This window comes from Atractosteus spatula, chromosome 18 (assembly GCF_055471065.1).
Source record: "Atractosteus spatula isolate fAtrSpa1 chromosome 18, fAtrSpa1.hap1, whole genome shotgun sequence".
NCBI lineage: Eukaryota > Metazoa > Chordata > Actinopteri > Semionotiformes > Lepisosteidae > Atractosteus > Atractosteus spatula.
In genome coordinates, this window is record NC_142723.1 from 13,794,781 (window position 1) to 13,809,030 (window position 14,250).

Consider the following 14,250-nt stretch of genomic DNA (forward strand, 5'->3'; position numbering starts at 1 on the left):
TTCATCACCATCATCACATTTCTGGAGTATGTTATTGTGCCCAAGTATTTCAGATTATCTCTAGCAGTAAGTTACAGTCACATTGCACAGTTTCTTTTAGCTTCTGTCCTATTATAATAGAGTAACAACAGAATCTGACAATTAGGAAGATAAATACAGCAATCAAAAAATGGAGGAAATAAGTGGACAGTAGCTCTGTAATGAAGGTTTTACTTTAAAAAAAACTGATTCTAGCCAATTCAGCTATTTTCAGTTTAATCATTCATAAGGTTGACGTCATCATTCTGTGCTTGTTTGTTCACTCAAGAAGATACAAAATCATTATAATTATTATGATAAATAATTTTAAAATAACTTTGGCACAGGTGCCTGTGAGACATTTTGGTGACTTTCATAAAATAACTTACTCCAGAGTAACAAAAAATCCAGAGGTTCAGGTACTTACAGAATGTGGCCTGATGGTGTGACACAGTTTCACACTTACTTACTGACTCAGGGAATAGTTTTCTGTACCATTTAAGGGTTTTTATATTCAGGAAAAGTATTACAGGAAAGGAGGGTAACAGGGGTATGCAATGCACAGAGGGGACCAAGCTTATAGAACAAAAAAAATAGTGGCACAGTCAGAAAACATGTGTGGATGCCCGAAAAAAATATGAGAAAAAACATAAGAAGATATGATAGCGCCACAAGAGGCAGAAGCTGACATTTCCTGACAGTACTGTATAATAGTAAACACTTGGCTGCAGGGTATACCACCAAGAGAAGTGAAGAGGGGGGAACCAGGGGTGGATCAAGTGGTCAGGCCGGACTGTACCACTGTAGGTCTAGTCCAGGGTGGGGAGAGGGGGAATCAATATCGCAAAGCAGAGAATGTTTTCCTTGGATTTACCTTCTCCTCCACGTGTGGCGTTGACTGCAGTGACACACAACACAGCAGAAACAGCACAGAGAGCAAGACAAGAGAGACACGGTTAGAGATTGCACAAGACTAAAACCACCACCACAGAGAGTATACAGCAGGATGTGCACGGGCTGAGGCACACTGGAGCTCAGCAGAGCTTTAAGCTGGCAACACGAGCCATCCTCCTGATGTGAACCATCTTGCGATACCGCTGAGCGTTACTATCATGTCAGGACTGTTCCTACATTTTCTGGGTCTTTTCCAATTTAATTATTTGACTTTCCAATAATAAACCATCCAAAAGAAATTTCAGCTTTAAAAACAAACCCAGTTTGGTTAAATATGCAGGGAAGTACAAAAGACTATCTGGTCTATAAGCTTTGCAATGACGACATGACCTTTCTTAATCATTGAACAAGCCATTTAAGTATCTCACGGGAGGACTGGTACTTTATCTTGATGAAAATAAATTAATATAAATCTTTTTCTTAAACAAGTGGAATCGCCAAGGGTGGCACAAGGGTGCGTTGTTGCTGTACAGAGCGGGCACCCTGGGTTCAATTCCTGGGGTGCTGTCTGTGTGGAGTTTGTATGTTCTCCTCATGTTCATGTGAGTCTTGGCCAGATTCTGTGGTTTCATCCTACAGTCCAAAGACATGCTGTTGGCTCACTGGCTTCTGGGAAAATTGTCCCTGGTGTGAGTGTAAGTGGGAGTGTGTTTGTGTCAGTCTGTCTTTTATACTCACTTAATTTGGAATCGTCAATTGTTTAAAAAAGCAGATTATAGCTTAAACCTTTGTACTGCAGGAGGAAAAAGAGAACGTGCCGTCATGCTCCTCTGGAACGGCCTGAACTATTCATCGTTTAACATGCTTAACGAGCACTGCAGCGAGGGCGTGTCTCTCACGTGTCACTCGCAAGACCTCAGATGCATGAGGTTATCCTATCAGATGCACGACAGGAGTATAGCTTTTAACCGTACAGTTACGTTTTTTGTTATTTAGACTTCGTAAAATTTTCTTCTGCTAGAAATGTGACATACAATACTGTGATCAAGATTCAATATAATTAGTACCAGGATCAATCTTCCTTTAAGTTGAAGGTTATTTCATTTGGGAGTCCAAAACACTCCACTGCAGAACCTGCTCAAAAAGTGCATATTCCCTGTGGTGGGTCTTGAGGAACTGCAGCACAGTAACCCTCTGTGCTTAATCCATAATTCCCTTGTTATCCATTGTTCCCTTGTTTCAGATTTCCCTTATGAAATCTGAAAAATGTCCCCATCCACCACTGTCCAGGCTCTGTCACCTTAGTGGAAAAGCCCACAGAAAATGAGGAAGAAGGGAACTGCTCACTCCCCCTCTCTGACAGACACATCGTCGTGAATCAATGTCCTTTCAGTCAGGAAGTGGCTTAAAAACAATCTCAAGGCTTATCATTAATGACTGCCAAAGGCTGTCTATAATCCTTGGCTCCACGGTTCTCTCGCTCTTGGTATTATATCTGATCTACATGACATACATATTGGCAATCAGAAGGGTTACATGTCTCTGGGGAGCCCTGGGAGCTCTAATACCCTAGTTCAGGTGCTATCATACTATATGAAATGAGGTACAAAGAGTAACAGCCTTAAAATGAAAGTTCACATGATTGTTTTCCACGTGGGCTGGTCAATGAAATGGTTTAAATTTAACAGAAGAGATTTGTGCACACAGTGCAGTCTTTGTAACAGTTTTTAAAAAACAAAAGTAGCATATTGAATCAGAATTCATGTAATACAGCTGCTTAGAAAAGGCACCCCTTTCTTTTTTCCAAGGAAACAGGCATCGACAAATGTTAGTCAAAGCTCTATGGGGTTTTTATAGCAGTGTCTATTGTGCAGTGTTTCTTCTTTTCCACTAAAATGTGCCAACAAAGGGCTTTTCAGTTCTTCCGCTAGCTTCCTTTGCATGCTGTGTTTTTCGGAGGACTGACACACACCATCCCATACTGGAGGAATTCTTAAGACTGACAATATGTCAGTACATTGCAACTTCTCCTAAAAGCCAGTAGAATCTGAGTGTTTGAGCCTTATAATTGAACGATTTTAGACTAGGATGAGGTGTGATTGCAGGTTTTATAAGGGAAAATGGTCAAACTAATCAATCATTTTGGTGCTAAACGGAGGAGAAAGAAACTACAGATGCTGTGATTAGACTAATGACTTGGGTTAATTAAAGCTTGACTGTAACATGGCTCATTCCCAGCCATAATCCACCAGTGCTTCTCAGAGCTCCAGTGCACCGACAGCCCCACACATTGGCCATGCAGCTGACTGGTTGGCTAATGCACTTCCCACAGGGAACTGTTGCATCGCTCAGCTCAATGAAATGCGGCCAACAGCAAGCAAAATGATGAGTTTCACACACTGCCTCCCCAGTTAGCCCGGCGGTCGGTTTCTTACGTTCTCCCACTGCCCGATCCTTCCGTCTGGCTGGCGTTAGTCCCAGCCTGCTGCATCTTGGACCTCTCGATGTGCTCCACATAGGTCTGGATCATCTGGGGGCAAAAGCGCTCTTTCAGTCCTAAAACTGCACCAGTGGCATGATCCAAAGATGGTATCCGAGCCAGAGACTAAGAGACTAAGAGATGGAGGTTTAAAATATCTCCGCAGTGCACTTGTCTACCTCACTCTAGGGAACAGCTTTGATAAAACTGGACCTTCTTTGAGGTAATTCTTAAACATGCACTACTTAAATTTGTACGGCTTTCTATCTTGATTATATTTTTAAAAAACACCACTTAAAAAGTTATATTTCAATGTATGAAGTTCAAATGTATTCATACCCTGGCACTGAAAAACAATCTGTATTTCATCCAACCAGATCATGCAGTCCCCACTGACTTGATTTAATTAGTTGCTGTTTGGAACGTTTCAAAATAAAACTGTTTGTGCTTGGTACTTCCATCTAGTTTAGGTCCTAGTAACTGCAGCCATTTGTATAAATCGTATTATTAATTTAAACAAAAATGAAAAACAAGTTACTACAGGACTTGAACCAGACTCTGTGATGATCTACAACATCTAGTGTGTGGTGTTGGCTTTTTTACAGGAGAAGCTGCCTCACAAAACCAGCAATAGCTCTTAATGCTACCGTGCATGACCCCTGCCCTCGCAGAAATGAGCTGCCATACCTCAGTGTGTCTCTGGTGCAGAGCGTTGTACTCCTTCTTCATGTCGGACTCACGCTCCTCCAGTCGGGATACTGAAAGACAGCAGGTTACTGCAGTTACGGCCTGTTTTTTGCTGTGATCTGGACATCTGGCATCTCAACTACACTAAATCTCTGCTCTTCAACAGGGCAGTGAATTGTAAGTTTAATAGTTCGGCCCCGAAGGAATCCATATCATTAAAGATGTCCGGTCTGGGACAGCCCTCTTGCCCATGTGGAACACTTGCCATATAACATTCGGGGATTAAACATGGACTTTGAGAGCTATGTCTCCAAAACAGTTCAGTGTTCATGGCTGCAATCAGTCTAACCTAATATCCTAACTTTCCTAACCTTGGGAGCAGCCTGTGATTTAGGATAGATTGTGTCTCACTGAAAAACGGTCTTCTCCTAATGGGAAAACAGACAGATCCAACTGTAAGTCTTAATACTTTCTAAATGCTCTAGGCAAATTCTTAATTATAAGACTTGATCAATATTAGCTCAGGGATCTGCTCATACAGCCTTTACATCTACTAATCCCATTGCCTCAACACAAATCTCGGCAGTGTTCATCCCTTGAAAGCAGGATCTACAATCCTCAATTACAGGACCATGAAGAAGGCAGATTGACAATGGCTGCCATGTGAATCCCAGGAACTCACTCTGATCGGAGTAGTTCTTGGTCTTGAGCTCCATCTGTTTTCCCTGCAGCTCCAGCATCTCCACCTGCGCCTGGAGCTCCTTCTTCTCCGCCTCCAGCGCATCTTCAAACTCGATGAATTTCTGCAGGGAGACATTCCAGTCAGGGGTGAGAGAGGGACAGCGCTGGACAGGAGCATGAAGGATTAGGAGGAGGTCAGACCTGACAGGGTGGGCACCACTATACTAACACTGACAGGCAGCTGAATGCTGAGGACCTGCCCTTCCTGACATAAACAACTCAGTTAGTTACTGATGAAATGAAATAGGAACCTTAAAGTCACAACAGAATAAGACAACCTGTGGAAGCTGATTAAATCTTGGGTTTGAAATGCTACGTGCGATCAATATTGAGGGAGACCTTTGAAATGAAAAGCACACAGGTCTAGAATACTTCTTTCTTTTCGGAACTCAATACAATAAATACATTGATTATCCAGGATGAGCACACATTAAGTTTCTTCTAGGTAACATATTCTATAAAGTCCTCAGCACGATTTGTACCAGCATGGTGCTGTGGGTCACATTCCCAAAAGCTAGGTATGCTAAGAGCTTCCTCGTGGTGTGAGTGAAAATATAACATTCAGGACTCTGGAAGAGTCACAGGTGTCTGGCTTAAACCTCTCAGGTGAGGCTTATTGCAGCTGATTCCCTGGGATTTTCCAATTAATGGCTAGATTCTCGAATTATTAGACTCGGGAAAGCCAAGCAATCAAGATGGCTTCCTTCTCACTTCCTGTTGTCCTCCTAGGTTGGACAAAGATTTGGGGAGCCCAGAATGGCTTCCAATCAGAAGCAGAAGTTGAACCACAGGGCACAAGTGGAAACTATGTGGAAGTGCATTTAAAACCAAGACCCAGAAGCACGTCTTTACACAAAGGGTCTAGAACAAGCTACTCAGTCATGTTGCTGAAAGCAATGTCCTGTTGTTTTTTGAAAGACGGCTGGATGAGATCCTTGGATCATTAGTTTCTAACTATAAAACAGGCTAGATGGACTGAAAACACTTCTTTCATTTGAAACCTTCCTTAGGTTCTCACTATATTCAGACTTAACTATACATGGCACTAATTAAAGCTTCAGCATTCAGACCCAGGATGATGACTGTTGATTATTAGTAAGGATGCAAAAAGCACCATTTAAGCATTTCACCTGTAGCTGGCTGACTTTGAATGTCTTTGAAAAGTCTCAGTTCAAGTCAATTGAGTCTTTTTCAATCTTGGCCACAGTGCTAGCCCAGGGTCAGGTTGCTGTAATTCTGTATCTCCTGGTTTAGCTGACTGCTGGCTGAGGTTGGGAATGACTGCAGCAGAGCCATGAAGCAAAGGGGTTCTGCGCCAAACCATCTGGCAATCAAATCCACATTTGCAAAATCTCTCCTGATTTGCAACTCCGCGATTTGGTGACATGGCTACTAGCTATTATCATAGGTGCATTTCTTTATTTATTTAAGTCAAAAGGCACCAGAATGTCCATCACACTGCAAAACTAACATGACACCAACCGCATATGTATTATGAATGATGTATTATGAAATTTGTAACACAGCATTGGGTGGAGTACCTTTCTGGGCCAGAAAAGTCAAGAAATTGATAGGGGAATCAAAACCCTAAGACTCCAGGTTTCTTCCTCCCTGCTTAAAATGATGTATACAGCACAACTGTTTTGAGACACACACAAACCAGAGCTTTCCGTGTTCTTTGATCTCAAAGATTTATTTCTATATTACGGTGCATGACGTGCATTTTGTTGTGGAGAGATGTGTTTGGTTAGATGCAGCCTTCTTGTAAAGACCTCCTGTGATCCCTCCTGCTCAGCTTCTGTTCCTCCTCTTGTACTCCTTGCTTTCTAATTCATTTAATTAGATTTAATTTAATTACACTTATATAGCTCTTTTCTGGACACTCCACTCAAAGCGCCTGACAAGTAAAGGGGACTCCCCTCCACCACCACCAATGTGCAGCCCCACCTGGATGATACGATGGCAGCCATAGTGCTCCAGAACGCTCACCACACACCAGCTCTCAGTGGGGAGGAGAACACAGTGATGAAGCCAGTTCAGAGAGGGGGATTATTAGGAGGCCATGATTGGTTAGGGCCAATGGTAAATTTGGCCAGGATGCCAGGGTTACACCCCTACTCTTTTCAAGAAACACCCTGGGATTTTTAATGATCACAGAGAGCCAGGACCTCTGTTTTATGTCTCATCCGAAGGACGATGCCTTTTTAGAGTATAGTGTCCCCCTCACTATACTGGGGCATCAGGACCCACACAGACCACAGGGTGAGCGTCCCCTACTGGCCCCACTAACACCTCTTCAAGCAGCAACCGTAGCTTTTCCAGGAGGTCTCCCATCCAGGTACTGACCAGGCTCACACCTACTGAACTTCAGTGGGCTGCCAGCTGTGAGTTGTAAGGTGATATGGCTGCTTGCTATCATTAACACACATAGCACATTCCTCCTATCATTGGCCAAATAACAGATTTCAGGGATGGTCAGCATATATTACACATTCCACCTACCATCCATCCATTTTCTAACTCTTCATCCAATTCAGGGTCACAGGGGAGCTGGAGCCTCTCCCAGCAAGCAACAGGCACAAGGCAGGACACCCCCTGAGCAGGACACCAGTCCATCACAAGGCAGACACACACACACACTTACACCAGAGCCAATTTTCCCAGAAGCCAGTTAACCCACCAGTATGTTTCTGGACTGTGGGAGGAAACTCACATGAACCCCGAGAGAACATACAGACTCCACGCAGACAGCACCCCGGGACAGCACCCCAGGAGCAATGCTGACCACTGCGCCGGCGTGCCGCCAACTCCACCCACCCAAAAAACGTTTTTTTTTCAAGATAAATATCTCTACAAGGACATTTTTTTGTGTTTTGCTCCCTTTTGCCTTCAGATGTTCCAGCTCACTCCAAATGTGCTCAGTGCTTTCGTAAAAGCAAACGCTACTGGGGACGTGGTGTCCGGTTTCAGGCTCTGTAATGTAATATTGATTTCTCAGGAGCACCAGCCCATCCCCCACAGCTCTGGCCTTGTTTTACTATCCCTGCTCCAGGGAGCCACCCTAGTCCGGCACCTCAACGCTTCCCCACAGCCCAACTCGGACCCGAGCCTATTCTCCCACACCGGAACCCTAGCAAACGCCTTGTTTTTCCTGACATTCGGTACTCCGCAAGGACATGCAGACAGATGTCAAGGACTCAGCTCTTATCTACCTCTCTCCCTCTCCTCTGCACAAAAGGATCAGATTCATTACTGTCCTTGAGTCAAAAGTGAAGCTGTGCACCAGATGCTGAGAAAAAAGATATTTTTGCTTTAATGACAGAAAGCAATTTGCCAGCCAAGGAAAAATCGTTTATTTGCCTTTTGGGATTCTCTGAACTATCATAAGATTATTTGCAACCACAAGATCCAATTATAAAAAAAATGCTGGTTTTACTACATCATTCTGCTATTTGAGATCCCATTCAACAGTGCTTATTTTATTCAATTTTAAAGAGCACCGATTGTTTGAGAGAAAATCTTCTTATTCTTGCAAATGACCAGGTAGTCCTTCAAGGACTGGGGTATCATAAGCTTTCATTTCAAAACCTGCCAATTTTTTTGAAAAATAAAAACAACATATATATCTGTGATTGTTGCTCGTTGAACAGAATCACAACAAACTTACAGCCTGCCACCATTATTACTAGGATAATTCAGAATCAACGTTACAAAGCTACGCAAAATCATTTTTACTCATGAAAAAAATTAATCAATTTAATCAAAAGACGAGACTGTAGTCCGCGAACACTAGGCTTTAGACCTGAAATGTCTTTTTAATTTATGGATTTGCTTAGAAAAGTGTCTGCTGAGGTCCGCTGGATACGCGGAGCACTGAATTGTAAAAAACAACACAGGACACTTCAGCCCTAAAGGTCAGCGTTTTCAGAAATATTTCAATTTGATTTTTATCAGCTGGCGCTCTAGTTGAATTTTACCTCTCTAGCCACACGAAAACACCTGCCTATGGTTTTGAAACGACGCAAGTGTGATTTTACTTTTCGGAAGAGATTCACGTTAGACAGATTGACATATTGTTTCGGCAGAACGAAATACTGTAGCAATCGTAAAAAAAACAAAACACGTATTTATAACGAAACAATTAAGAATTCCCTTTTTTTATTTCAATTTCTTTAGTCGAATCACCATTGACTCTGAATAGCTCTTAAATCTAAAACTACTAAGAGTGCAAACACTAAATAAAACGAGACTGACATCCAATTTAAAAAGGCCCGTAAAGCGTGTTTGCTATGCTGAGCAATTCGGGGACGTACTTAAAACCAAGTAAGCATTTTTCAGCTGAATGCTATGACGTTGCAAACTTTGTCCCTGCTTCGGTCATTGCTTGCAATCAGTCCCCTTCCTCTGAGCGTCCCAGTCCTGCGCTCAGCTCTCAATTCAGCACAAATCTGACTCGCAGGTCTCAGGGGTCGCGTGCTTGGCATCGCGAGGCAGACCATGGTGGGGGGGGGGGGTTGTGTGGCTGTGTGTTGCTTCAGTGGCGCAGACTGCAAAGGTGGTCTTGAGGCGAGTTGTGTACACCTACGGCGCAGGCGTGCCCGAGGCTGGCGCAAGATGGTTGCGGATCTTTCGCCTACAGCGAAGGCGATTCCCCAGGCAGCGGTGCACAAGTGGTCTATCGCGACCTGGAGACTGGCCACTATCGAGGGCAAGGGCTCTGGGCTCTACGGGGAGGGTCCAGCGTGCGCCAGAAGTAAGCATGCCGCTGCAGGTTGGACGCAAGGGCGCCTTATGTGTTTGCATGGAGGAAATAAAGCCGACCTGCATGTACCAGGAGGAGGAGACTCCAAATTAGGGAGTTTGGGGGATCAGCATGGCTGAAAATGAAAACATTCACCTTATTCTCTGCCTGTAGTGTGGCTCACTTTCTAACAGACTAAAATAAGATAAGATCACTTTATTAGCCATGCATTAGGAATTTTTCTTTTTGTATACTCCAGCTTGCTCTCCATAAGACACAAAGATGAGAGAGAGAAGATTGGGATCAGAGCACAGGGTCAGCCATTTATACAGCACCCCTGAAGCAGCTGGGGTTAAGGGCCTTTGCTCAGGGGCCCAATGGAGTAGGATTCTATGGGCTATGGGATTTGAACCGGCAACCTTCCAGCCACAGGTGCAGATCCTTAGACACAGAGCCACCGCTCCGCCCCATTTAATCATGTTAAAATAAAGCAGTTCATCTTTTCCTCTGCATCTCCACGAGTATCAATTTGGACTACATATTTCGGGTTGCAAATCAGAGTGGCTCAGAGAATTATTGTGTCATTCTTTTCTTATCCCAGCAAGCAACGGGTGCAAGGAGGGGCTACACCATGCCTTCACGGGACAGACACACGCTCACACCAGGGCCAGTTTTCCCTGAAGCCAATTAACCCACCAGCATGCCTTTGGACTGAGGGAGGAAACCCATGTACGCAAGGCGAGAACATACAAAGTCCACACAGGGAGCAACCCAGGGTCAGAACTGAACCTATGGTCCCAGAGCTGCATGGTAGTTAAGCACTGAACTACCATGCTGCCTCCATTAGTGTCCGACACTCCCAAAATTCAGTGCGATTTAATGTTTATATCTGGGGTGGTCGGTGAGGGCTCTCTTTTTTTAAAAGAGAAACATCCCCTGTGCCAATAATGGCAAAATAGCCCATGTATGGAAAGTTCGTATTCTGTTATTCGATGCCAGTGGTGTCACGCCCTCTGCAGCCAGAGGGCCCTCCTTCTCTGTCCTGTCCCTAGTTTCCTGCCTGCTGTCCTTCCGGTCCCTCTCTTTCCCTTGGGCTATATATTTCCGGGTCTTGCACTCTGCCCTCACACAGCATTGACGTTCGGATGTCCTGAGACCCGCCTAGCACCAGGTCGCCCCACGTCCGCTACCTGAGGGCATAGGTTTCTATATGGCAGTCCTGAACTCTTTGCACTAACGAGCCCGGGCCTTTTTCCCGTCTCGCCGCTACGCATATGGGTCTTTTTCCGCTCTCCTGCTCTCCACGGTTTGTCCCTTTGGACGTCCGTGACAAGTGGTCAATAAGCCAGGCTTGCCTGTGTTCCTTGTCACCACTGGCAGGCGGCTTGTCACCAGCACACGGGCCTGCTGCCTGAGCAGCCCGGCCGATAGCACGGACCCACCAGCCGCCCGAGGCTCTTTCTGACCTGGCGCAGGTGGGAAATGAAGAATGTGCAGACATGTGCAGGTCTGAAACCAACCAAGCCAATACGTGACTGATTTTAAATTCCACTAGAGGAATAAACCACGATTCAGTAGCTGGTTTGTAGTGCAGATCCCAGTGTTATAACTGGAAGGTTTGGAATTCAAATCCCAGGTAGGATACTGCTTTTATACTCCTGAACAAGGTTCAGCTCTGATTGCTCCAGTAAAATACCCAGCTGTACCCAAATGTAAATGGCTTCAGCCAGATAAATTAATAATGCATACACAGTATGTTTCATGTACTGTACTCCCACAGCTACAGCTCCAAATGAGAAAAACCGACTGCATGACTGTGTCCATCACAATAGAAACTAATTAGAATCACCAGGCTTATTAGAGCCATTACCATGAGCGGAGTGCCAAACAGTTTTTTAAAAGGTCGCTTGGCAACCCAACTCTCATTAAAGAGCTTAAAAGAACTCGCTTTCAAACACGGCAGCTGAAACTTCACAATATTTTTCAATACCTTAAACTGTCTTAAACGTATTACAAACCTCGTTTAGACTTTCACGTTCAAGTTCTAAAGATGACGGATCGGAAAGCACAATTTACTACACAAAGCACTTGGTAATCAGGTGGCGTGGAATCGTCACGCTACAGACGAATAAACGCTGCTCCTGTCTATTTCAGCACCTATGTCCTTAATATAATGTAACTTTCCCACTACAAGTAAAAACTCAACATTCAACAGCAGTACAGAAACGGAAAGAATTCGGACAAACCAAACCCAACATATTCAAATCCAAACAGAAAATAACCTACAGTAGATGTTTGGATGCAACCTGATAACAGAGGTTCACGTCATAACCTTAAAATAAGACAGCCGTCATAATATGAAAATGAGTCTTTGAAAGTTGTCAGCTGATACAGGCGACAATTCGAACACGTTTTTCAAACGGCAGAGAAATGCAAGAAGGTTGAGACGTTTTGATACGCCCAGTGTCTGAACTACAGCAGCTGGATCGTCGTGACTAAATCGCATGGACGCACCCTCATCGCTATATAATTGTTGCGTTTCAAGGGGTCGCGTCTTGGTTATACATTTGAGAAACTACTATGGGGCGAGTCTTTACGTGGCCATATGTTGGAGGTCTGAGGGGAAGTATTAATATAATTATCTCACGGCTTTTGAGCACGCTTCTCCAGATCTTGCCCCCCAAAAAGAGCAGAAAGCCTAATTATCACAGAGAAGATGATAACTGAACTGATTAAAATATGATTTAGCAGCTCCTGGACAAGAGACAATCTTGGGGTGACAAGATGATCATGAAATAGAAATAGTCTAGCAGCCTGAGGTTAGAAATACGGCAGCGCATCCCCTTAACCTGACTGGGAGTAGCTGTGTTTACGCCTGCGTGCAACCTCTTTATGAATCCGTTTAGCAGCAGTACATGGGAATAGTAGAATAACATACAAGTGATAAGAAAACGTAGTGGACGTGTGTCTTTATCCCTCATTTTAGCAATTTAGCACTTATCACCAGCTGCTTACTCGATATCTAGGTATATTTTTAAACAGTCGCTTCCTCTATCAGACCCAGGTGAAACATTTAAAGCCATTTCACATTTAAACCAGCATCCCAGAAAGGTGTCTTGTGTAATGTAAATATGTCGCAGTGACCGTTTGTCTGCCTGTAACCTATACTACACACTGTCTCTACCAAATCCCTATGACCACCTTCAATTTCAGGCGTGTTAGTTTTAATCTTCCTTTTTTCTACAATTTTAGGACAGAAAATGAAGATGGAGTAAAAGGGTAGGCTGTAATTTGGAAGATAACGTACTGTAATTGCTACAACCGAAAAAAACAAAGATGCTAGGGTTCACAAACTTGTTTTTCTTTTGCTTGAAAGCGGTTTTTAGCCAGGGCCCAAGAAGCTCGGGGTTAGGTGAGCCTCGGACGTCTGTTGATGTGCGCAGTGAAGTACATTTGAAAAGTTATAATCGATGATTTTTTAACATAGGTCAGCGAATCACTCGGGGTGTATAAGAAACTCTTAAATACATAAATTTCCCAACCTACGACTGCGGGTCTGTGCATTGACTACAAGGTGATGACTGTACACTTTGGAAGAAAATGACCGGAACCCTAAAGATACTGACCAAGTTAGTATAATAAGCCGTTACCGATGTGGGTGTTAATTGAATGACTCACTCGAACGCTGCTCACCAGCCAGCTGTCATGAGAGATCATTTTTTTAAAGATAACTCAGCAATAACAGCATCTGTGTGGATCAATGGCCCGCACACATGCAGTAATGTCAAAGTGCGGTGGGCTATCTGAAAGACGGTGCTCTTTTCAGGTGTAATTACGGCAACACGGGGAACCAGTGCCGGTCTACCGCACCTCCTCCGCCTGTTTGCGCAGCGCCTTCTCCCTCTCGTACTGGGTGAGCAGCTGCTCGTTGTCCTCCTTCAGCAGCTCCAGCTCCACTTCGTGCTCCTGGTTCTCGGTCAGCACGGAGTCCAGGTTCTCCAGCACGTTGACCACCAGCGGCATCAGCTCCTTCACCACCTCCTCGTCGTAGCTGCGGATGAGGCGCTCGAACTCGCGGTAGATGCTGTTGGCCAGGCCGGAGACCCGGTCCGACATGACCGACACCGAGCCGTAGTCATCCTGGTAGACCACCTCGTCGAGCGAGATCTCCATCATCTTGGCAAGAGGCTCCTATAACACGGGCGGACGCCCCCCCACCACCACCAGCAGCGCAGTTCAGGGGGAGAAAAAAACAAAACCCCCAAATATAGAGGAATTTAATGTAATATACCGGTGTTTTTTTTTTAATTCAAGCCCCAAAATGTCATTCGCCCGTCTAAGTATATTTCGCCTTTTTTCGTTCCAGTCTTTACCGGGCTGGGAGCGACACAGACGCGTCCGCTTTCAATGGCTCAGGTGATGCTCTGCAGGTCCCGAAATCCGCTTTTTTTTCAGCCCCTGAATTCCGCGACCAGGGCGACGCGCATCGTTTCCGCAGGCTAAAACCCGATATTTCTGTCGCTGTAGCTGAACGCATGCAAGAGCCAGGGCTCTCCCTTTTCCCCGTGTCGCCCGGCGCGGCGGCCTGGATGGAGGGCTTCTAGATGGTTCCCGGTCGCGTCTTGCTCTCGGCGAAGCCCGCATCCCTTTCCAGGCGAAAGCGGTGCAGTTTGTTTCTGCCCATTTTGTG

The 14,250-nt window shown here is 44.7% G+C and overlaps 1 protein-coding gene across 8 annotated transcripts in view; it reads right to left on the minus strand.

Moving 5' to 3' along the window:
• mapk8ip3 (mitogen-activated protein kinase 8 interacting protein 3) overlaps positions 1-13,937 on the minus strand; it is a 54,256-nt gene extending 40,319 nt beyond the window's left edge. For all 8 annotated transcript variants that reach the window (XM_088936976.1, XM_088936975.1, XM_088936974.1 and 5 more), the window contains exons 1-5: positions 13,431-13,937; positions 4,761-4,881; positions 4,079-4,149; positions 3,348-3,442; positions 893-916 (exon numbers count right to left, since the gene is read on the minus strand). In XM_088936976.1, coding sequence (XP_088793102.1) covers positions 893-916; positions 3,348-3,442; positions 4,079-4,149; positions 4,761-4,881; positions 13,431-13,736 — 617 coding nt within the window. In that variant the 5' untranslated portion in view covers positions 13,737-13,937. The remainder of the gene's footprint in view (positions 1-892; positions 917-3,347; positions 3,443-4,078; positions 4,150-4,760; positions 4,882-13,430) is intronic.
• Positions 13,938-14,250: the final 313 nt, after the last annotated feature.